Source organism: Schistocerca americana, chromosome 1 (genome assembly GCF_021461395.2).
Source record: "Schistocerca americana isolate TAMUIC-IGC-003095 chromosome 1, iqSchAmer2.1, whole genome shotgun sequence".
Lineage (NCBI taxonomy): Eukaryota > Metazoa > Arthropoda > Insecta > Orthoptera > Acrididae > Schistocerca > Schistocerca americana.
In genome coordinates this window covers 1,171,178,511-1,171,204,377 of record NC_060119.1, presented here as the reverse complement: position 1 = coordinate 1,171,204,377, position 25,867 = coordinate 1,171,178,511, and the positions used below count along the sequence as shown (strand labels likewise).

Sequence of the window (25,867 nt, the reverse complement as noted above, 5' to 3'; positions counted from 1 at the left end):
CTTGTCAGAAATTACTGCTCGTCAGTCTGTCATTAATACATTTTTAGGGCAGTTGTGTATTCCCTACTCAATTTCTTCGAGGAAAACGTCTCTTGTACTGAGTAAAGATCTTAATTACATGTTACGGAAAATTTATTGTACAGTAATACTGCTCGACAAAAAGGAAGACTGGCCGCTATTGGATGTACAATTTTCATTTTATTAGCTATTGGCAAATGTCGACTTTATAGTCATTATCAGTCAACATCAAGATATGCTGCTTAGAGCTTACGTCAGTGTTGCTTGATAGTAACTACAAAGTCGAAACTGATCAACAGAAAATTAAACAAAAATTGCCCATAACGAATGATATTTTGTTTTGAGAAGAAGATCGAGCCTGTGGACCCAGGTGCAAACAAAATCATCACTATTCCATTAACTGCACAGTATGATTCTTTTATCGCTTAATTTCTGTCAGCGTATGGCAACGTGTAACTTACTCCGATTTGTCATTTACACTTTTTAAATCACGAAAATAACACAAAATAACAGTAATACGAAGTTTCGTGTCTGGATTATGGAATATCATACCGAGACGCATAACACATAACATTGCATAAACAAAACGTTGGGAAGCTGTTCCAGATAAACATTTCTTTTACAAACATTGAATATATTTGAAATCAATAAATAAATGTATCAGATCAGCACAGCATATGATTGAAAAACGAGGGAGGAAGCGGATAGGAGCGCTTCAGAAGTACGCTTAAAAAAGGGAAAGAAAAAATAGGCGAACCATGAAGGAGTTAAGCATATAGGTCACAGACTGATATTGATACAGGTATCAACTGAAAATATAAAATTACAAACTTTGGCTGCCGACGGATTAATTGTGACGCCGTAACGCAGTTTCTCCGCGAAGCAGGCAGGGATAGTAAACAGAATAGCCTATATGTAGATACCACGGTAAAAAGTCTTTAGGAAGTACTTCCCGTGTTCTCAGTTGGACAGTAACTATGCCTTGCAGACAGGCGTGTGACCATATACGTCAGCATTTGAGAGAGAACATGTAGTTGGTCTGACACAAGCCAGTTGGATTAATTAGTGAATCGCTCGACATCTGGATAGGAGCGATGCCATTATTCGACGATGTTGATAGGAATGGGTGAACCATGACCGAACACAGCATTAAGAAGTAAGTGTCGATCATGACCGAACACGGCATTAAGAAGTAAGTGTCAACCTTCAGAGACCATAGAGTGTGAGGACAGGAGCAGTCATTGGGGAGGTACTCAGAGCCCCTGAATCATCATTATTATCTATCCGACGTGCAACTGGTCTTTAGAGTCATAATGGTATTCAAAATGATACATCCCAGCACATATCTATTGTAATCAGACGACTAAAAACGTCACCTGTACAGGTCTGACAAGGGCTGCAACATATCTGTTGTTGCCTCGGCCTCGCGGGCTTTTGGATGACGAGGAGCAGATTAGTGTTTAATGCGCCGTCGACAACGAGGTCGTTAGAGAAGGAGCACAAGCTGGAATTACGGAAGGAAGGAGAAGAAAATCGCCTGCGGCTTTTCAAAGGAACCATCCCAGCATTTGCCTTAAGCGATGTAGGGAAGTCATGGACAACCTAAATGAGGATGCCTGGACGGTGGCTTCGACCGTCGACATCGCGAATGCTAGTCCAGTGTGCTAACCACAGTGCTGCTCAGACCAGTTGCGGCTTTTGGATCGGCCGCCTGGTACAAGTCTTTTTATTTATCTTTATTTCGGCGACTTGCGCATCGACGATAATGTGATGATGAGCACTACGCACACCCATTCGCGAGTGGAGAAAATTCCCGACCCGGACGGGAATCAACCCCGAGGCCCTGTGATACAGCGCCAGAAACGCTAACCACAAGACCACGATCTCCTGACTCCAAGGCTGTAGGTATGCGGTGGTCAACAAACTAAAAATTTATTCCGCAGCTTATTTATTTCGAGATGTTAATTAAAGCTTGTGACAAATCTTTGTATATTTATGTTATTTGTCCCCACTGCAAAGCCAGCCACCTTCTGAAACAACATCCCCATCTACTCTTATAAATACACTGACGCAAAAATTCGCAACACCAAACAGTAAATAATGTAGACGAAGGAAATTTGAGGAATACATGCCACTAGTTGACATATTTAAGTGATTAATAGTGCAGAACCACAGGTTAACGCAAGCGCGAGATAAGCCGTTGCAAATGTGAAATAATGGTACATTAATAACCGGTGTAAGGACAGATTACTGAATGCAAGCATATAAACGTGCATGTATTGTGTTGTACATAAATACGCTGTTTAAACTCCTCTGAATATATCAATTTTCCTTAGTAACCGTATCAGTTCAATTTTTTTTCCAATAGTTGGAGAATATGATGGGGACCCATAAACTAGTATAGTTTCACTAGTCAACGCTCTTTGATTATTACAGTAGAAAAGACTGATTCAAAAAGCTAATCATTCACTTCATTTGGATTAGTTCATAATTTACTTTGCAAGACAAAAAAAAACCACCGGGCTTAATTAACTTAAAAAAGAACCATTCATGATAAAAAACAAAACCACACCGTTTTTCTTCTTGTTAGATCTGTGGGATGTGCAGTGTAGGAGAAACGCAAAATGAAGACTGCTCGCGCAGTAAAATTAAACATTCGTGAAGTCATTGCTCATAACAAACTTCAATAATTCATAAACATGATTAATATCCAAAACATACGTTGTGTAAACCGAACAAAACCAGAACGCTCTCCGTCATAAAGACTTTCAAACACGAAAATGTTGTAAAAGAACGAAGAAGTATGCACTATGAGCTCATTAGGGATACTGTACAGGCTAGGTTAGGGACAGGATGGGAAAGGAAATAGGTTGTTTTATTTATTCGGTGGAATAATTCCCGCCGTAATCCTTCATCAAATAGGGAACAATGAAAAACCTAAATCTGAATGGTAGCAAAGAATGTCCGAATTCCAGTTCTCTCGACTGCGAATCCTATGTGCTAAACACATTGTCACTTCGTGCCAACAACGAAATCTGAACTTCCTCGTAAGATGCATAGGTAGCAGAGGGATTGGAGATAAATGTCCCGCGTCTCATTAACATTCCGCAGTATGGATATGTAGTAGCAAACGGAATTATGTAAATTTCACCCATTAAAAATAAATCTGCTTAGAAGATACCCAAGACGGTAGTACTCGACACATGTTATCCGACGCAGATTTTCCCTTTGAAATCCGGTGTATAAACTGAAGAGCACACCAAGCTCTTTGCCGCGTGGCTATTCGTGCCGAGTAATGTGACGTCAAGACACTGCCCTTATATTCAAGAAAGCGCTGTTTGAAATATCCGTCTGGTTATACAGTTTTATGTTTTCCGTAGTTTCCCTGAATCCCCTTTGGCAAATATAACGACGGTTCCTTTGAAAACTATTGGGTGAGTCCTTTCCACAATCCAAGCTTGTGGTGCATCTCTAATAACCTTGACGTCGGCAGAACTTTAAATTCTGATTTCTCTCCTATCCTTTTGACCATTCCTGTTAAGTAGTCAACCGAAACAGTAAGCAGCCAAAACATGAAACACTCATACCTTGAAGACCATGTTTCAATACTTTTACGTAGACAGGGGTGATTCAAGAAAAAGGTACATGCTTTGAGAGGTGATATTATTGGTGATTCTGAATAAAAACTTCAAATGAACATGAGCCATTTTCTTAACAGTATGTAACACAGCTGTTTGACAGTAACGGGCCTCAATTGCCTGTCTCCTTCACCAGCACTCATATGCGAATACAAACGAAGTGACATTAGACTACATGGTGTTGCCTTTCTGATCATTTTAATGCGCAATTCAACAACTCAGATTATTTACATTACAATAGATTCATTACATTACATTAATTACTTTACTTTAGATTACTTATTCCATTAGGTTACTGTTCGTGGGGTTGGCTCACGAGAGAAGTCTACAAGCGCAGGTGGACACAAAGGAAGAAGCTCTCGCTCGTATTTTACGTGCATGTGTCCAAGTGAAGGACCGTACGAATGAGCTCAGACCAGCAACACAGTCGCTGTCTAAAACAGCTGCAAAATGCACTGCAGTTGAGGGTGGACGTTTCGATCACCTTTTGCGAGAAAATTTACACAATCAAACGCGACGTTAGATCCCAATGTTTCATTTACTATCACTTGCATTTGTCCTTTGTCCATTTTTCATTAGTTTCCTAGCAAACTATTAAGAATAGGAGGTACTTTCACATGACGCTTTGTGTTCGGAATCACAAATTCTGTCACACCTCAAAGCACCTAATTTTCCTCCTGACTCACGCCATATATGTGACTGCACATCCTACGGAGGGCATTTAACGACTTTCTGTTTTAGTTAATTGGACTATCCATCGAAAGTAAAAATACTGTGTTGTAAGTATAAGACAAACTCGTACCATGCCGAGTAGAAACAGACTCTAACTTTGCAAGAAACAGACTCATCAACCATGACATCATATGTGCCAAGCTCGTGATAGACTTTTAAAGTCTGTACCCAACTTAATATAATGTTCTTATCGGGAATTTATGTGAAGTTTCCCTACTACGGAACAAAGCCTGCAGAAATAGAGAACCTCACTACGTTTCCCTGTCACTAAATTCTATCGAGATATTTAACTGATCAATTCCTACAGCAGTGAAGGAAATGGACAAAAGAACTGTGCCGGTTTTTATACAAAAGGGGGAAAATTTATAAACAAAATGTTCGTCATCCTTTGGATTTTGGATTTAGTCACAGTTTGGTTGGTTGACTTGGGGAAGGGAAATCGGTCGTGCCCTTTCAAAGGAACCATCCCGGCATATGCCTGAAGCGCTTAAGGAAATCACGGGAAACATAAATCAGGTTGGCCGGACGCGGGTTTTAACCGCCGTCCTCCCGAATATGAGTCCTGTGTGCTAACCATTACGCCGGTGAATGAGTCGCACGCAATGACCGATCTGAGACGAGTAATTTTCTGACGAGTTCTGCAGTTGTGTGATTACTTGCTGTATTTCATTGCTGATACTACCACCATAAAGTATCCACATGTCCCTGGCGATGACGTCATCGTGCAAGACTTGTAGGTGCAGGCGGGAGCTCGGTTCACAGGCCACATCGACGCGCATCGTGGGCGGCATCTGGTGGTTCTTCACGCTGATCATCATCTCGTCGTACACGGCCAACCTGGCCGCCTTCCTCACCGTGGAGAGGATGATCACGCCTATTGAGAACGCCGAGGACCTGGCGGGGCAGACGGACATATCCTACGGCACGCTCGACAGCGGTTCCACCATGACGTTCTTCAGGGTAAGCTATTCCAGGTTCTTTGACCACCTTACGTTGATAACATTTTAAGTTATCAGTTGTTAATTTTCTTACAGTCAGTCGTTTCTGATTAGATGGGAACACAAAACCTACCAGAGCGTCCAAAACAGTTCTCTAACAGTGTGTATAAGCGGACAAGAAAGAAAATTTCCGGACTTCGCGGTTAAAAATACAGTTTTTCCCGGATGAAAATACAATCTTTCCCGGGCGAAAATACGCTTGTTTCCAGGGTAAATTACATTTTTACCGTATTAAGTAACAATATACTTGCCCTCGAAGCTGTAAAACTTATCGATCCTTCGAACGGTGAATGTTTTATACATCAGCACAGAACTCCCCAGTTCGTTAGGAAACGAAAGCCGGCAAAAATCAACGTTTTGGAAAGATCTCTGATGCGCGGCAACGTTTCCACTGCATATTTCCTTATTACGAAAGTACAACTCGAATTCCACCAAATACAGAACGGGAGCTCCAGAATCGAGATAGGAGCGCTCTTTCGTCAGCCAGTCACAGTTTGTGTCACGTGATCTCACCAGCCAATGACAGCAGTTATTCAGAACATATGACACGCGATGTAGTCTGCATCTAGCAACATCACTGTTAAGTAGCGTGAACACATAAATAGGAAAAGTTAACGGTTCAAATTAATAAACACACAGCATAGCTAAGTTTTCAAATATAACATTGGCCCTCAAAAATTTTTTGCTATTTTTTTAGAGGATGTAATTAGGCACGACTATAAGAGCACAGCTTAAACTGCCACAGCTGATTATTTTTGACAAGTACGGTTATGAATTACACCGCTGAACATAGAACACTTCGTGGGTTACTTGGCTGAATACATGTTCCGTCCAGCACTTCGACTTTCCCTAAGAAAAGCCAATTTCGTGCTCACGAACGCACAATGTAGGCCTACTTTTTTGAAGGATAATTATACTTTTTGCCATCGTTATTGCATAATTCGTAATGAATGAAACAACTAAAACTAAACTTGAAAGTAGGTCTTCTTTAGAGTGTGTTACCCTTTAAGATATATCAAACACAAATCTGTCAGTAAAATTCTAACAATGGCATAAATGGGTGGTCTTCTGGGCCCGAAATTTCTGTATGTGGATAGTTTTCAGTGCTAAGCTTTGAATGAGAGTCTAATGCTCCGTGGTTTAAGAAATGCACCACACATTCTCACACATAACATAATTCATCTTGAGTAAGTACTTTGAAAGTAACGCTTCTCAAACCACCTTTCACAATATTTTCCCGCGACCTATCAGAAATGTCAACAGTTGTGGCGTCACGCTCATCGAAACGAGGCCCACGAGAAAGACGTATCGAAAGCAGTTTGTTGCTACGAAGTACGATACATTTTGATGTCGACAGATACCTGGGTGTGCAGTGTGTTTTTTGGTTGTAAATCGCGGATACTCTTTGCAACGTAAGTTCTATTTTTATGTTATTCTCTCGTTTGTGTTTAACTGCAGCAGTGCTATTCCGTAGTATCGGTCGAAAGTAAAACTGTTTGCAAGATATCAGTTCTAACGAAGCAAAATTACAAAAATTTAATTGAAAACTAAAGCAATGAACAATTCGCAGAATTCTAAAAAAACTTCCAGGCATTTTTTCAGATTTCTCCCGAATGAGAAAATTCCCGGGTTTTCCCCGGTTGTCCCGGGGCGGATACACCCTAACTACGGAAGCTACCCAAGAATGTCGCTGTTGATAGTGACTCTACAGATTCGTCAAGTTTATTTTTGCACATTCGATTATTGGATAAAACAGTTTTCTTTGCGATATGACAGATAACTCTGAAACCAATACCGTCTTCAATTACTTACATTACCTGAGAAAGACATAATTCATAAATACGATAAATGACGTCAGCTGATATACAGTATTATTCATGAAAGTCTTTTTAAGTAGGCGCCAGATGTACATGTCTTAACATACAGGGTATTTCACCTGCTCGTATCGATGCCGTTTTATACAGCTCGTAAAATCCACGAGTGAGATTTCCAAATTCTCTCGCTCGCTGCGTGCAAACTATTTTTCCTAGAAAAACATGAACAGGATCTTATTATAGGAATTTTAATGTAGTTAAATTTTGAACTGAGATACGTTTCCTCTAGAGGCCGTAGTTTTCGAGTTATTCAAGGAAAACCTACAAAAGTGAGCTTCAAACGAACAATCAGTTCCACGCTCAGCCCTCATCGGTTATGATTTCTAATAAGATAGTCGTTCAATAAGTAATACCCCACATTTTTTTCTCAAAAGATATTTACCGTTAATAGTCAGAATTTTGTGACAACATACATCAACATGTCTTCTCCGTGTCCTATTTTTCTACATTCTAGCCATACGCCAACGTTGTGGAAGAGCTTGTATTCCGCCCTGGTAAAAGTTTTTGTCCTGTAGGCGCAGTCATGTTTTCACTGCATGACTGACACTCTCGTCATCTTCAATGTGTGGTCCCCATTGAGAATCTTCAAGCGGCCCAAAGACATGGAAGCCGGAGGGTGTCAGGTTTGGACTGCAGGGTGGATGGGTAATGATGTCCAACCCAATTTGGCCATGTGTTCCCGGGTTCTCAGACTTGTGTTTGGGCGTGCATCATCGTGTCGGAGCAAGATTTCTGCTGGATTCTTGTCCGATCGAACACTTCGGAAACGGTTCTTGAGTTCATTCACACTCTTCACGTATTCCTCTTAATTGAGGGTGGACCCTCTTGGGATCACATCCACGAGAATGACGCCATCACAATCCCAGAAGACTGTCACCTTGACTTTTCCGGCAAAGGGATTTGTCTTACATTTCCTCTTTTGCGGTGAATGAGGATGATGCCACTCCATGGACTGCCATTTTGTTTCCGGCGGAGAGTGGTGCTCCCAGATTTCGCCCTCCGTAACGATCCGTGACAGAAAGGCTTCTCCGTCGGTCTCAAAGCGCTCCAACAATTCAGATGAAATGGCCTTGCTTTGAATTCTGAGCATTCGTGGAACCCATCGTGAGCACGTGTTTGAATATCCTAGTCTCTATCATTGCAGACGTTGTCGAGTTGATGCGCTAGTCGGGACGAATAACGGCATCCGCAAGAGTCAGCATGTCTGGAGCAGTGGCTGTGACAGGACGCCCCGAGCGTGGCTGATCATGGAGCTCTGTTCCTGCATTTCCTGAAGCTGTAACTTTCGTTACCCATCGCCTAATTTTACTCGTATCAACTGAAGCATCGCCATACACTACACGCAAACATTTACGGTGTTCACCATGGTTTCTTTTTCTGCAAACAGGAATTCAATAACAGTACGCTGCTTGTAATGTGAGTCGTATGTAGACGCCATTTTGACACTGTACTACGGCTCTGCGATTTGCCAGTACGGTTCGACACTTAAGCGGCGCACAAAACAAACATTAAATGTGAAGCAACAACAAGGACATTTGTCTATGCGTATTAATGGCTCTTAGAAAAGTTTTGGGTCATTACTCATTGTACGACCCTCGTATGATGTTCACGGCACACCCGCATGCTCCGCATGCAGCTGTAGAAAAATTTGCGACTGCACGAATTGTTTCCCACATTCAATCTGTATTGCTGTCCATGACCAAGGGAGATTTACAATAAACACAGACATTTGATATCCAAAGAAATGTCAAAGGAATCGGGCCGCGGTTTCGAATGATATTAATGACTTAAAACGAATATTTTATTTGGAATGTGATTTGAGAAGGAATGATAACGTGGAATCACAATTAATTATTTGCCAAAAACTGCAGTGTAATTAATGATTTCCCCATTTTTCTTGAAGAACGTTGTGAACTTAAACTCATTTTCCGTTATCATGAAATAAAGACGAATCCAGCAGTGCATTGCATGTGTAGAACGTGTTTTCTTTAGTGTCACACCGGCAAATCTTTCAAAAATCAAATAGAGTTTGATATGAGATGTTTGAAAAAAAAAGAGATGTTCTGAAAACTAATTCAAAAGAAACAAATATACGTTCGTTTAATAAATGGCAAAGAATTTGAGCAATAAAAGGTACTGGATTTCAGATTTATCTATTATTGTTTAGACTTTTTATTCACAAATGGCGAATAAACCTTTTCTTGGTGTAAGTGAATAATGTTTCGCATAACATTTGTTTTTCGTCGTTAGCATAAATTTCGTCTAACACTAGTGCAGTCGCGTGGCCAGTGTACATGCGCTTACGCGTCTATCATTAGCATCGGTAATGTTCGGCAACTTCCGCGAACGTTCGCGAAGCGTATTAGCCCTCTCAGTGTCGCATCAGTCGCGTGTAGGACACGCCGGCAGGCCTCGCGCTTGCAGGCTTCTAGTTAATGTGTGTATGAACACTCCATTCAGATCCAAACTAGAGTCGTAATTTTAATATACGAACATCTAAACTGAAGTATCGTGTTTTAATACTAATTGTACAAGAAGGCAATTGAACCTTCTGTAATTCGAAAGGTACTTTGTCATAGATGTGTAAAAAAATAAAATAACGCTTTTACGTACACGTGAAGGGAGGTAGACATTCACACATGAGAAAAATGTTCCTCTGACTTTCAAGCTGCTGCCAACTTCTACCACATGTACCGATCAGGTACTATGGTAGAAAGGGCACACGAAAGTAACAAAGTTCCGTGTAATCGAATTTTCATGTTTAAATGTTGCAGATGATTCATTTGCCGTAACACACGCATACTGGGCAGACTTCAAGGTCGTTGATGATATTACCAGTGGAAAGGAAACATTGAAGTAGCGAAGGCTTTGGGGGAAACACAGACTGTCCATGACGTTGTTTATTGGCATGTTTTTCACATAGTTTTGCCTAAGAATAAAAGAAACTACCATTGTGTTCATTTGACACGTTTACCACGAAACCTGAAGTAATTCCAAAATTTCAGTTTCTTCATTCTGAATAGTTACGACATCGTTTGTTATACGAAAACTCGATTTCTTTGGGTCATTCTTCGAAAAAGAAAACAACTGGTCGGACTAAAAGCCAAAGAACTAGAGAAGCAAAATCTTTGCGTAGACAATGTAATAGAAATAATTGGATATTGATTATGATAATTCTATTGTTGTTTTGAATGATACGTTTAAATCTGCACTGAACGTAATTTCAAATAACTTTGAGAGCTACAATTACGGGTTGGTGAATTTACAGAGCAGATTTTATAATGGAAAACATTTCGCACCTGAGGTTACTTTACGTGCTACAACGGCAATCACACTGCGTTGTCATTATGAAAAAGATAATTTGTCGCCGTTAACATAAAATTTATTTTACAACGCACTGTATCAAGTACTCGCTTCAAATTACTGAACAATTAAAGAGAAATCTAAGAATTATTTCAGTAGTAAGTGTAGCTACAGTACAGCATCTGTTGTGGGCAGCTTTGAGGCTAGTATTTCAAACACATTTTATGTAGAGCGTTTCACTTTAAGATACAAAACAGTTTTTATCATAGATCACATTCAATGACTTCTACATGTGGTCGTACATCATGTTACGTGCAGTCATATTTATGTGAAGTCTAGCATAGGCGATACTAGCACTCTTTATTACGCGATATTAAATGAAACTGCCAAATATCAGTGGCTTACTGATCATAGTTCTGGCCTGTCGTACATGTGTTACGTGTCTGCTTACATATGTTCCTGTAGGGCAGAGGTTTGTGGAGACAGGTGGTTGCGGCGCCACTATATGTTTAGAATTTGATCAAGTCACGCGAACTTTATGTTGTTGAAATCCTCATCGAAGGCTCTTTCCAAAAGTATGTAGAGGGGAGCCCGCTCGGTTAGTCGTGTGGTCTGACGCACTGCTTTCCGGGCGGGAAGGGGTGCTGGTCCACGGCACGAATCCGCCAGCCTGTGCTGTGGATGGTTTTTAAGGCGGTTTTCCATTTTCTTCGGCGAATGCGGGCTGGTTCCCCTTATTCCGCCTCAGTAAGAGTATGTTGGCGATATCTGCGCAAACACTTTCTCCACGGGCGCGTACACCATAATTACTCTACCACGCAAACTTTGGGATTACACTCGTCTGGTGTGAGAGGCGTTCCCGGGAGGCGAGGGGGTGGGGGGGGGGGGGGGGAGGGGAGCGCGGGGGGGGGGGGGAACTGGGGCTGAACCGTAAAATAGCACTGGGGCGGCGATGGGGTGAGTAGACTGCTGTAGTCTGTTGTGAGGTTGTGAACCACTGAAGGCTACGGCGGGGACGAAGATTCTCCGTCGTTTCTAGGTCCCCAGTTCCATACCATGTAGAGGGGATAGCTTCAAGACACAGTATGTACAGTATCAAGCAACTTAATGGAGTATTCCTTTTTTAAAAATAGTTTGCGTAGTTAAAGTATTACTTTGTTATATAGGGTGATTATAGTTAAAGTTAAACTTTCAAACCACCGTAGAAATAACACCACTGGTCAGAATGATGTCAAATTGCAACGGAATATTATCGGAGATGGGGGAAAACGTATGGCAGAAGAAAAATAAATAGTTACAAAATGTAGCAATAGATGGCGCTGTAACCATCATACTTTAGAAGTGGTCGACTACAAATGACAAATGAATCATACAACAGTGCCTAAGGTGTAAGTTTGACAGTAAAATAAAGTGTACTACTCAGTGTGCAAATAGGTGCGATAATTTAAGTTGCGTAAGCCCATCCACCACGGGAACGTCTTATAACATCGGATGAGAAAAATCGATTTTTAATTGTTCTGAGGCCAAAAACCGCAAAAAAAAAACTTCTCTAGCATCGGTTTTTAATTGACCTGAAGCCAAAGACCAAATAAAAAGCATCTCTCACATCGGTTTTTAATTGCCCTGAGGCCAAAGACCGCATAAAAAGCATCTCTCACATCGGTTTTTCATTGTCCTGCGGCCAAAAACAACATAAAAAGCATGAATGAAAATCAAATCGGATTATTAATTTCCGTGTTACTGGCGCAAAACATGTTCAGTATGTTGTCCACCGTTTTGTGCAACAAGTTGAAATCGAGAAACAGCGTGTTCCACAACTGTTTGAAGTGTTTTTCGTGATCACGTTCAGATTTGCGGAATGGGTGCCTTCAGTGCAGCTAAGTTTGCAGTCGGGACACTGAACACAACATCTTTCAGATAGCCAGAAGTCACACGGATTAAGGTCTGGTGATCGGGACGGCCAGGCTGTAGGGAAATGGCACCTAATAATTCTAGCATTTACGAAATGGCGCTGTAGCAGCTGCTTAACTGGATTTGCAATGCGCGGAGGTGCGCCATCTTCCATAAAAATGGCCAATGTTCGGGGAATTCTCCGTGCACTACACGTTTGCACATCACCACTCGTCTCCTCCTGCATAGTTGTGTCCATTGCTTCCACTGATGTCGAATCAATACGTTTCCTCCCTCTACCAGGTTTCACACCAAAAGAAACCGTCTTTTCTAATTTCCGAATCACTTTCTCCAGACCCACGGCAGTCATCGGACCAACGCCTTTTTTCAAACCCTTCAGTTTCCGGAACTTCTGCAGAGCGACGTGCACAGTCATCACTCTTATAACACAGCTTTACAAACAGAGCGTGATCCTGCATTGAACGTCGCAGACGCGAATGGAGGTAACTTCAATGGGTCGTACGCATGACAAGTGTTTTCATTTGGTCTTGGCTCCACTTCTCTTCAACATCTATACCAACGACCAGCCATTGACCCCAAGCACAAGGAGATTCTTATATGCAGATGACCTAGCCCTTGCTACGCAGAGCTCATGCTTTGAAAGAGTGGAAAGAAACCTGACAACAGCACTTAGAACACTGTCAAGCTACTACAATCGGAACCAACTCAGACCAAACCCTTCGAAGACACAAGTGTGTGCCTTTCATTTAAGGAACAGGGAAGCTAATCGTGAGCTACATATTGCATGGTCGGGCATCCAACTCCAGCATCATCACGCACCTAAATACTTGGGAGTCACTCTCGATAGAACTCTGACATTCAAAACTCACTGCAAGAACACCAAAATGAAGATCTCCGCTCGAAACAACCTAATTCGCAAACTAGCGGGGATACAGTGGGGATCACATCCACAACTATTCGCTGTTCTGCAATGTCACTGTGCTTTTTTACTGCTGAGCATGCTTCTCCAGTCTGGTATAGGTCATCAAATGCCAGACAAGTAGACATTGCTCTCAACGAAACCTGCAGGTTGATCACAGGTTACTTAAGACCTACCCCAACTGATAATCTCTACTGCATGGCTGGAATAGCGCCACCATGGATACGCAGAACAGTGGCTGCCAACAAGGAGAGACTGAAAGTGGAACAGGACAGTGCCCACCACTGCACGGACATAATCCACCACAGCAACGGCTGAGATCGCGAAAGAGCTTCCCGAGAACATCCGAGAAGCTCACCATTTCACCAGAGAAGGCAAGGCTGGAGTTATGGAAGAAGTCGACGCCTCACCTGCAGACGCCAGAAGCTGAAGAACTACCACCTGGACACAACGAGAGCTGGAAGGTGTGGAAATCTTTAAACAGATTACGATCAGGAGTTGGACGATCCAGAGACAACCCGAAGATATAGGGTTTCATAACAGAGGATACGTCCTGTAATTGTGGACAAGAACAAACCACAAGCCACATGCTCCAGCGTCTTTTGTGCCCTACATCCTGCACGAAGATTGATCTCCTGCAAGTCACTCCAAGCGAATTGGAGGTTGCAAAGTACTGGGCACATGTAATATAAATACAATTTGTGTATATATATATGTACATATTTATTGATGTGTATGTCTACTTTAAATTTGTATGTTTCTGATTCGAGAATAATAATTTACGTATTCTGACACATATGCCGGCCGGTGTGGCCGTGCGGTTAAAGGCGCTTCAGTCTAGAACCGCGTGACCGCTACGGTCGCAGGTTCGAATCCTGCCTCGGGCATGGGTGTGTGTGATGTCTTTAGGTTAGTTAGGTTTAATTAGTTCTAAGTTCTAGGCGACTGATGACCTCAGAAGTTAAGTCGCATAGTGCTCAGAGCCATTTGAACCATTTTTGAACCATTCTGACACATACAGCGCCATCTACTGATCAATTTTCACACTTCTTTTTTCTTCTGCCACACGTTTCTCCCTTACCGGGTAATATTCCGTAGCAATTTGACGTCATTATGACCAGTGGTGTTATTTCTACAGCGCTTCGAAAGTTTAAATTTAATTATAATCACCCTGTATATGGCTAACCACCTCTAATTCATGATCAAGTATTTTCTCAACCACAGAACGCCAAAACATCGTAAGTGCAGGGCCCATGCTACGATGTGGAAACAGACAGTAGCACTCCTAGTAGCAAGACAATGAACTTTGATTGCGAGTAAATATGGCGCAAAAATTTGCATTTTCAAATCGTAGTACGTGATTTAGACGAAAGTATTTTTCATTATACTTTGTGGATGCGCCTCATAGTCTAGTAGTAAACTGCGTGCCTTGAGACCGAAAGGTTTTTGCGACTCTGCAAAGTAATATGTTCGAGAAACATCAATAAAAAACTATGATTAACTTTTCGTAGCTGATGTTGACAGTCATGTAAAATTTTATAAATGACACCGTGGTCGCCTTTTACTTTCAAATTATTTATGTATAAAATCCAATACTGAAATTTTGACCGTATGGCCATTATCAAGAGGAAATAATATTATCTTAGCACATGTCAAGAGATAAGCATTATTATCTGACATGATATAGAAGCTGGTTTCAATGCATTTAGTTTCTGATAAGGTTTTCTAGTGTATACTGTAATCTTCGAACTTTATTTTGAATATGTTGCCCGTATTATACTTTGTTCTGCATGCATCCGTAATATTGGGTGGAGTAAATAATTCCATTTTGTTTTTGTTTCGTGTGAGGCGAAAGTTGGTATCGTAGTAGACTATAGTCTTCTGTGATCATTTGTTCCTGCCTACGAATCCATGAGTGAATCGTCGATTTATGTGTGTTATAAGTACATCGTTCTTGTTCTACTTTATTTTAGTTCGCATCCGTTTTTCGTACTTTATGTAACGGATAACTGTATGTCAGCAGCTTTTGACAAAACTGGCATTCAACTATATTACATCTTGTCACGGAATGAGTAGGGACTATTTATTTGTGTTTGAAATGGTGTTGTTTCTTGCAACTGAAAGTGCTTTTCATTCTCGCAATTAGTGGCTAAGGCCTTCTTACAAACGCTGAAAGTGCAACATTAGTCACCTGAATGTGGTCACACATTATTAAGAGGTGCTAAAACAATACAGTTTAACAGAAATCATTGTATTAAAATATTCCTCTCACTCCAGTAAAAATTTAAGAGCGAATAATACACTTTGTCATACTTTCAGCATTGGCTCTACTAATGAATTATGAACAACTTAAGTTAACTAAATGGAATAGCATTCAGTACAGTCGAAGTACATTCACACGATACCGCACAGTCCTATGTATAATAATGTACTTTGATGAAGAATACTTTTGCTGCTTAATGATAACTGGAAAAATAACTACATACTCCGTAGCCTGATGCATAATGATGACTGGAAAAGTAACTACATATTCCGTAGCCTGCTGCATAATGATAACTGGAAAAGTAACTACATACTCCGTAGAAATACTACAAAGGGCACTCCTTTGCATTAATACTCCATTCAAATTATATATATAAGTACTCATTCCGTAACAAATGTATTAAAAATGAATATCAAATATTCAAAAGCTGTTAACCTGCAGCACTTCATTAAATGCTTGAAAGTACAAAACACGGATGTGAACACGAATGAAATAGCATATTAACAATATACTTAAATGAATTTAAATGAATTTAACCGAAGTGGCCGTGCGGTTAAAGGCGCTACAGTCTGGAACCGCAAGACCGCTACGGTCGCAGGTTCGAATCCTGCCTCGGGCATGGATGTTTGTGATGTCCTTAGGTTAGTTAGGTTTAACTAGTTCTAAGTTCTAGGGGACTAATGACCTCAGCAGCAGTTGAGTCCCATAGTGCTCAGAGCCATTCGAACCATTTGAACCAATTTAAATCTTAAGACTTTACAAAAGGATTCGTAGGTGATAATAAATGTCCTCAGAACAATATCCGACAAACTCAGCTTCTGTTTTGTATGAAACAAATATATGGAATCATTTATTCCACCCATTATTATGGATGATAACAAAAGTCATGCAGAATACAAGCAACATATTCACAATGCAATTTAAAAAGTGAAACACACGATAATTCGTAATGAGGAACACAGTGCGGTGAAAGCAGCACCTCTTTACTACGAAACTAAAACAAATATGGACGACATTAAAGCGACCAATAACAAACCGAGATTATGGCTTGATAAACCTACAGCGAGCCATGTGGCCTGGCATTGAACCAAGGTCGTGTTAGCGGAAATCCTTATATGATCTCGACTAATTGTGTATGTCGGAAATTACTATTGCTACAGTGCAACGACAAACATTTTTTTCTTTTCCTCCGCAAAGGATCGATCATTGAATGTAACTACGTTATGATGATTGTTTGCGGACCTGACTTTTACTGTCTCGTAAACATGAACAAATTACAATAATACCCTCTCCAAAATAACTCACACACATAGTTGTAAAACCAAATCAAAGAAAGCTGTAGTTTAAATAGGCACCACTGCTACCGACGCCAGAGTGCAAAGCAGTTCATCACCGCACATTCAGTCACAATGCAACCACCTCTCAGCACTTTAAACACCACAACCAAACCAAAATTACAAAAAAACATTCAATTTGACACACATATCAGTACGAACACACGCCATTCACGCGTCTGAAATCATATCGGGACAAATACCCGTAATCATTACCACGCCATCTTTGTAAGTGCAGTATGGCGGCTAGTTGTTCTTAATTTCACTATATCATTTGCCAAATGCGATGCAACATAATTTTTGGTAAAGTAAGTAGTTAAGTGAAAAACTTTTAGATCGATTCTTCAAGCTATTAATTGCTGATGTGGCAATGAGGCATAACTATAATTCAGAACAGAGAATCAAATTCTGTGTTCGAGAATCAGTATTCTACACGAGCAGAGAAAGCATTTTAATGTCGTATGGATACAATGTATTGTCCGTTGTATGGGTATGAATTTACTAAGTCTAAATAAGGTGTAACGGAAATATAACTGTATATCAGCACTTTACCGTCCTAGCTGATACGCAATAAGATGTTGCCGACGTCTGCAGCTTCATGAGTGAGCCAATCCACTTATGGGTAAACTTACTGCAACTCGTTGAATAATGCTGTTGGTATCTACAAATAGCCTATCCAGTATTGCTCATTCACCAAAATGCTTAGCACACATCGTCGTTGACATCTGTTAACTAGAGCCGAACCAAAATCGTCATTTACTTCCCGCGCTGCCTTTGTCTCAGATGTAACAAACAGATATTACCAAAGAAGTTATCATGTGGTACTGACCACTCACGAAAGTATATGCTTTTTCCATGGATTTCTACACAAGCATTAGCATTGCACTATAGCATTTCTATGACAAATGATCTGAGATACATACAGATATTTTACAAAGTGTAAAACTTGACAGCCTACAGATCTTAAATTTACGTACTTCAGATAGTTACGTCAGCAGCCAACAGATGTCACAATGTGCCGGACAACTCGTATTTATATACAGTTACCATGGCAAACTGTTAAAGTTAGCTAGACGTCCAACAGATGGCACTCGCATTTACTCACAGTCAGGCTAACGACCAGCGGAGGAAACAGAACAAAGAAAAATAATATCAAGGCGTATAGCCGAAATGTTAAAAGTTCCATAAAAACTCGGTATTATAATTTTGCAGCTGTAAAAGTAAAAATTACTGGCGTACTAATGACTGCAACACATTGTCCAACATAACGTAACGAAAGCCAATCCTCGATATTTTGGCTCGTTCTGAAAGTTTTTTGAGTGGCGTGTTTTACTTGCCTCACGCAGCTTACTAAAATTAGTTCTATTACTATTAATGTTAATTAATACCATTATGTTTTCTGGAAGTCTTCTAGTCGTTTGCCACCAAGTATGAAATGCTTCCGGACTTTACATAGATATCTTTGTTAAGTCTGGCAGTTTCCTGGTAAATCCACCTGTTCACAAATGTGTCAACTAATGCATACCAACAAGTACCCTGCGACCTTGAAATGGACGTTACTTACTACACTCTCAGCGGCTCTTAGTTCAACGAAGACTATATGGCAAATATAGGGAAAGCGCGTAGTCAGGTATTCAGTGCAGAGGGAAATTAAAAATGTTTGTGTGACACTTTCGCGGTCGGTTTTCTTATTTTTCGTGGGTGAAGAGGAACAGATACAGCTAGGGTGTAGTCATAAATATAGGTTGTTAAAAAAAGTGTCACAAATTCCTACAGGAGGCAGTATTCATCAAAATTGGAGGGAACGTTCCGCTAATTATATGTCTGTGAAACAATACCTGATGAAATACGAACTGTTTTAACTATGACGAGTGATATGCAAGGCATCGTCAGTGGCAGGTTGCGTGGACGATTTTCTACATATTATGTTTCTGTTCCGTTTTTGGTACCGTTCCTCTTCTTATAATTGTCACTTAGGGCTTTTTCCACATTTCACAGCACTTGAAACTGAACACTCGTTTTGATACAATGTAACTGGACATAACATTTAGAAAATCGTCTACACAATCAGCCACCGAAGATGCCTCACAGAGAATAAAGGTGAAGCGCGTATGGCACGAAAATTGTGTTTTATTCAGCTGTAGTCAGACGGTAGTAAGATCTCACAGCAAATTACCACAATGCGCATGCCTGTGAAGATGCAAATCCCCGATCAATCATAGTCGTGGGGCATCATCTACAGCTACATCTACATACTGCAAACCACCGTGAATTGCATGGCAGAGGGTACATCCCGTTGATCCACTTATTAGGATTTCTTCCATTTCCAATGACGTATGGAGCACGGAAAGAATGATCGTTTGTATACCTCCGTTTGTGCAGTAATTACTCAAATCTTATACTCATGATCCCTATGTGAGCGATAAGCAAGGAAGTGTAGTATATTACTAGAATCATCATTTAAAGCCGGTTCTTAAAAATATGTTAATAAACTACCTCGGGACAGGTTATGTTTATCTTCAAGAGTATTCAGTTCCTTCAATATCGTTGTGATACTTTCCCACGATCAATCAAACGTGTGATCCATCCTGATGCCCTTCTCAGTATACGTTCAATATCCCCTGTTAGCCATGTTTCGTTGACCAATATTCTAGAAACGGCCACACGAGTGATTTGCAAGCAATCTACCTTACGGACTGAATACACTGCCACAGTACTCTGCCAATAAACAAAAGTCTACCTCCTCCTTTATCTACGACTGAGGCTAAGTGGTCATTCCATTTCATATCCCTACAAAGTGTTACACCCAGGTAAGTGTATGAGTTGGTCGATTCAAACAGTGCCTCATTGACATTATATTCATAGGTAGACGTCGGACTTTAGGTAAAAACCTATTCTGTTTCTCATTAAATTAAGGCAATAAAAGTTGTACATACTTGAACTACGCCAATTTATGATCGAAAAAACTAGTTTTATAGTACCTAAAAATACCTAATTTCAGGTAATTACCTGATTGTACCTAAATTTCAGAAATCCAATTAGATAAAATTTTTTATGACTAACTTTCTCTCGTGGTGCTCCCAACTAAAAATTACGCAAATATTTTATCGAAAATTGTAATTTTGTGGTACCTGAAACACCTAAATTCATGTCAGAACCTGATTGTACCTCATTTTAGAAAATCCTAAAAATACCTAATTTCGTGCTAGAAGCTGACAATATCTAAGTTTTAAAAATACAGTCAAATAAAAAATGATTAAAACTAATCTTCTGGTCTTCTCGGCAAACAGTAATTGAATGATAACTGGTTTGTTCGCGGGCGTGAACGCCAATCGTGAGTCAGACGACAACAGCATAAGACAGGCAGTTCCAGCCCGCCCTGCTCGCTGTGAACCGTCAAATGGGCTGGCAGGGCACGGAGAGCCTTGTGATCCGCCTGCAGCGCCTACCTGCCCTGTCGGAACAGCCTGTTTAAAACACCTGCACTGTCTTCATTCAGTCGGTCAACGTGCTGCTTAGATGTGGTGAAATATTTCCCAGCGACAGTGGAAAGTCGAGCATGTCGAAAGTAGCCAGCTCCAGATCATCTCTGATTCGTCAGTGTTAACTAGAATTTCCGGATTTCTCTATAGACGGAAGAGTTATTCACTGCAATGTGTGCAAAAAAGACATAAGTAAAATATTAACCTTCTATATGCTACACCCACTCAGAGAACAGTGTTGCCACTTGGACTAGACACATGGGAATGCAAAAATATTGTTTCTAAACTTTTAATTTAGATTAATTTTGCTAAGTAGATCTCGTACGTAAATTCTTCGACAAATTATTTCTCATTTCTTTTTGTTTTTAGGATGTTCTGAGCAGAGGTAGCATTTAAGTCAGCATGTTGCAGTGATTAAGCACCAGGCAAACTTAAGGAATAAATCGAAACAAACGTCTATAACTAAGCTAAATGCAACAGACAAAAAGGAATTTCATCTTGGCCTGTGTCGAGCCATTGTTGCAGCAAACATAGCAATCAATGCAGTTTTTCTAGAGAAATGCTGTCACCGCAGCATTCCATCAGAATTCACACAGACAAAGATCTATTTAGATATTTTATATGAAAATACATTCAGCAGGATAAGGGTAGATATGGGCGATTCATACATGTCGGTCTCTGTCGATGAGACAACTGACAGACAAGGTCGACATGTGGCTTACTTGATTGTTGGAAAGTCAGATCCCAACACTCGCCTTGTACCTCATCTGATCTGCAGCAAGGAGCTGAGAAAGACTAACCAGGAAACAATTGCTCACTTCGTTAATAAAGCCTTCAAATTACTTTTCCCCAACAGTCTAGAGGAAAATAAAGTACTTGCAATCTACACTGATGCAGCTGCATGCATAATTGCTGCTGTTAAATTCTTGAAAGTGTTTTACCCAGCCTCGCTCCGTATCACATGTCTTGCCCATGCCACAAGTCGTGTAGCTGAGACCATACGTCTCGAATTTCCACACGTAAATGAGCTAGTTCAACCATCAAAATGGTTTTTATTAAAGCACCTGCAAGAATCCAGTTATTTCGAGAGGTACTTCCCAACGTACCACTTCCGCCAGAACCCATACTTACTCGCTGGGAAACGTGGCTAGAGGCCGTGGAATATTACAGAGAGCACTTGTTCTTAAATTGCGGGAGGAGGCACCGAGCAATACTTCAGCTAAAGACCTCCTAAAGGACCCAACAATTACCAACGACACTGCATACATACGAGGTGCGGCTAGAAAAAAACCGGACTGATGCTGGAAAAAACATTTATTTACAATTATTTACAATTTCATGTTATCTCCTTCAATGTACTCTCCTCCTCGGTCTCTACACCGCTCCATACGAATTGTCCACTGTTCATAGCAATGCTGCAGATCATTTTCGGTAAGTCCATACATTACTTCCGTCGCTTTTTCTTTTACTGCTTCAACAGTCTCAAATCTAGTTCCTTTCAAAGCTGACTTGACTTTAGGGAAAAGAAAAAAGTCACAGGGGGCCAAATCAGGTGAGTAGGGTGGATGATCTAAGATGGGAATGTTGTGTTTTGCCAAAAACGTCTTCACTGACAACGCACTGTGAGCTGGGGCATTGTCTTGGTGAAGGATCCATGACTTTTTTCTCCACAAATCGTTCCGTTTTCTCCGTACTCGCTCACGTAGGGTAGCCAGGACGCTAATGTAGTAATGCTGATTCACTGTTTGTCCCTCTGGTACCCAATCAATGTGCACAATCCCTTTGATGTCAAAAAAAAAAAAAACAATCATCATTGCCTTGAATTTAGATTTTGACATTCGTGCTTTTTTTTTGTCGTGGAGAACCAGGAGTTTTCCAATGCATCGATTGGCGTTTAGTTTCGGGATCGTAAGTAAAAAACCACGATTCATCGCAAGTAATAACATTTTGTAAGAAGGTGGGATCACTTTCAATGTTTTCCAGGATGTCAGAACAAATCATTCTTCGGCGTTCCTTCTGTTCAATTGTGAGACACTTTGGAACCATTTTTGAACACACTTTGTTCATGTTGAAACTTTCATGAAGAATCTGCCTAACACTTTCCTTGTCAACTCCTGTTAACTCAGACACTGCTCTGATTGTTAAACGGCGATCTTGTCGAACAAGTTTACTGATTTTTTCAATGTTTGCATCCGTTTTTGCTGACAATGGTCTGCCAGTGCGAGTGTCATCACTGGTGTCTTCGCGGCCATCTTTAAATCGTTTAAACCACTCAAACACTTGTGTTCGCGATAAACAATCTTCGCCGTACACTTGTAACATTACAAACGTTTCACTTGCAGATTTTCCTAGTTTGAAACAAAATTAGATGTTAACACGCTGTTCTTTCTGTACACTCAACATTTTCCGACGCACAGACAAAACGTCAACTACTTAAAACAGACGCCACGGGCAGACTGAGTGCAGGAGGCAGATGAAACTCGAGCAGTAGGTGGAGCGAGAGTCACGTGACAGGCCACGCGACGTTCAGCCTTATTGCATTCGTTTTATTGTTTCACCAGTACTAGTCCGGTTTTTTTCTAGCCACACCTCGTAAAATCTCATTATGCATTTTTTGTCCCTCTTATTAAAGCTCTAGACTCTAGAGTGTTCAGGAAAAACAGTCTACACGCAACTGCGATTAATGGAAGAGGTTAGAGAAAAAATCAACTTGGTCCCAGGTTCTGTTGGTATGAAAGTTAGTGAGAAACTAAAGACAGTGCTACAAAAAACCCCAGGACCGACCACCCTCTGTACAGTGGCTGACATCTTATCCGGTAAATCAACAGAACATGAGTGTGTGCTCCCATTGCACCTAATAACGTCATTTAAATATGCTCCAGTGACATCTGTTAACATGGAACGCTTATTCTCGGCATATAAGGTGCTGTCAACACACAAGAGATGCAGTTTCTCATAGGAAAATCTAGAGAAAGTGTTAGTTATTTACTTTGACTGTAATTACGGACATGGACAATAATATAATATGGATTTTTGCGAATATATTTATCTTTCTAGGCAGTAAAATGTCAAGTTTTGGTCACCTATTTTCTGATTTTTATAAGCTATTTTTGTAAGTGGTAGAACCCATTTTCGGTACCTAATTTAAGATTTTTAGAACCTAAAACTCCGAGGTATAGTCATAGGATATTACGCACAATATGAACAGGAAGGGGCCCAAAACACTGCCTTGCGATATATGTGAAGTGACTTAAATGTGACGATGACTCTCCATCCGAAAAGCATACTGCGTGCTCACGACCAAAAGGCCCTTAATTCAGTCACAAATTTGACTTGATACCCCATATGATAGTACTCTTCACAATAAGCGAAGATGTGGTACTGAGTCAAATGCTTTTCGGAAATCAAGAGATGCTGCATCCACCTAACTGCCGTGTTCCCAAGCTTTCAGTGAGTCATGTGAGAAACTGTGAATTGGGTTTCACATGATCAATGTCTTCGGAATCCATGCTGGTTGGCATTGAGGAGGTCATTCTGTTCAAGATGCCTCATTATGTTTATGCTCCGAATATGTTCTAAGAATCTGCAATAAACCGATGTTAAGTATCATTTCCCCTACCTTTCTTGTAGGTGAATCTGGCCTGTGCTTTTTTTCCAAGACCTGAGCACGGTTTTTTGTTCAAGAGATCTACGACGGATTCTAGTTAGAGGAGGAGCTAACTCAGCCGCAAATTCAGTGTAGAAGCTGAGAGGAATTTCTTCGGGCTCTGGAGCTATGTTCAATTTTAACGATTTCGGCTACTTCTCAGCACCACTGCCACTCATATTTTCAGTGCTACGATGGTTAGATTGGGGCAGTTCTCCTGGGTGTTTCTTTGTAAAGGAACATTTGAAATCTGTGTTAAGCATTTCAGCTTTTGCTTTGCTACCCTCAGTTTCAGTTCCTGTGTCATTCGCTAGGACTGGCGACTAACTTTGGTGCCACTAACAGTCTTTACATACGACAAGAATTTCTTTGGGTTTGTGAAATATCATTTGACTACACTCTGCTATGGTACTCACTCTAGGTATCACCAATTGCTCTCTTGACAGCCAAACGCATTTCATTCAGCGTTTCTCTATGGTGGTTGGTTTTATTATTATTATTATTATTTTATATTTTATTTTATTTTTGGAATTTAATTAGTTCAAATGGTTCAAATGGCTCTGAGCACTATGGGACTTAACATCTGAGGACATCAGACCCCTAGAACTTAGAACTACTCAAACCTAACTAACCTAAGGACATCACACACATCCATGCCTGAGGTAGGATTCGAACCTGCGACCGTAGCGGTCGCGCGGTTCCAGACTGAAGTGGCTAGAACCGCTCCGCCACATCGGTCGGCGCTAACGCACATATGCCAACTTCACATTGAAGTACACTTTCACTGCGCTGCACCGGAAATTACGTCCGTTAAGAACACTAAACAGCTGATACTAGGTGCCTGATACTAGTAGAACAATGAAGTTAGTCGCCTGTCAACATAAGGCGTTAATGAAGTCACGTGTCAACATTACCTTTGTTCAGTTGGATAGCAGACACTGACAGTGAACTGGTTTAGAACTTACTCTACATTCCAACAAAACGAAAGAAATAGAGTACTTGCAACATTTCGTGTACGGAAACGTGCTGGTACCATCCGTTTCTGCGTGTTTTTCATGATTAATGTGATTATAAAGAGAAGTAAAAAATAAACTTGGAACTAAAGCGTCTCCAGACATATGTCGATAAAAAGCGTATTCTTTCTCTAGGTACGAATTGCAGTGCCTATGTTATTCATTTACGATACAAAGTTCCTTCGGACATGCATGCATGCATGTCCATAAAACGCTTATTCTTTCTGGAGCTACGATATTGCAGTGCCTATGTTATTCAATTACGATGCAAAGTTCCTTCGGACATGGAAGAGGCATTGCGATGACTACATGAAACGTACTCGTGGTTGCCGAATGTGGATAACCAGTAATTGTATAAAGGAATGATGACAGTAATAATTTGTGCCGGACCGGAGCTCGACCCCATATTTCCCACTTGCAAGGAGCGGTTGCCTAATCATTTGACTACCCAAACATGATTGACGACCAGATCAGAACTTCTATATGCCGTCAACCATGAGCTAATGCTGCGTTCACACTGCCGGCCGGGCCGGGCCGGGCTGACGCGTACTGGCTCGGCTCGTGCCTAGCCAGCTCAGGCCGACGAGTAGTGCATTCACATTGCGCGCCGCGCCGAGCCGGGACGGCGAAATGGGGGAAAATCCACTTCCCCGATTTTCATGTTTTAAAAATTCTTAGCGGTATTTAAGACTTCGCCACATCGTTTTATGAACTTATTTTTTCCTTAAAAGCGTTA

The 25,867-nt window shown here is 40.8% G+C and overlaps 1 protein-coding gene across 1 annotated transcript in view; it reads left to right on the top strand.

Annotated features, from left to right (window-relative positions):
* The window catches only part of LOC124597824 (glutamate receptor ionotropic, kainate 2), a 353,359-nt gene that overhangs the window by 272,877 nt on the left and 54,615 nt on the right, over positions 1-25,867 (top strand). Inside the window, exon 13 of the mRNA XM_047135963.1 lies at positions 5,139-5,348. Coding sequence (XP_046991919.1) covers positions 5,139-5,348 — 210 coding nt within the window. The remainder of the gene's footprint in view (positions 1-5,138; positions 5,349-25,867) is intronic.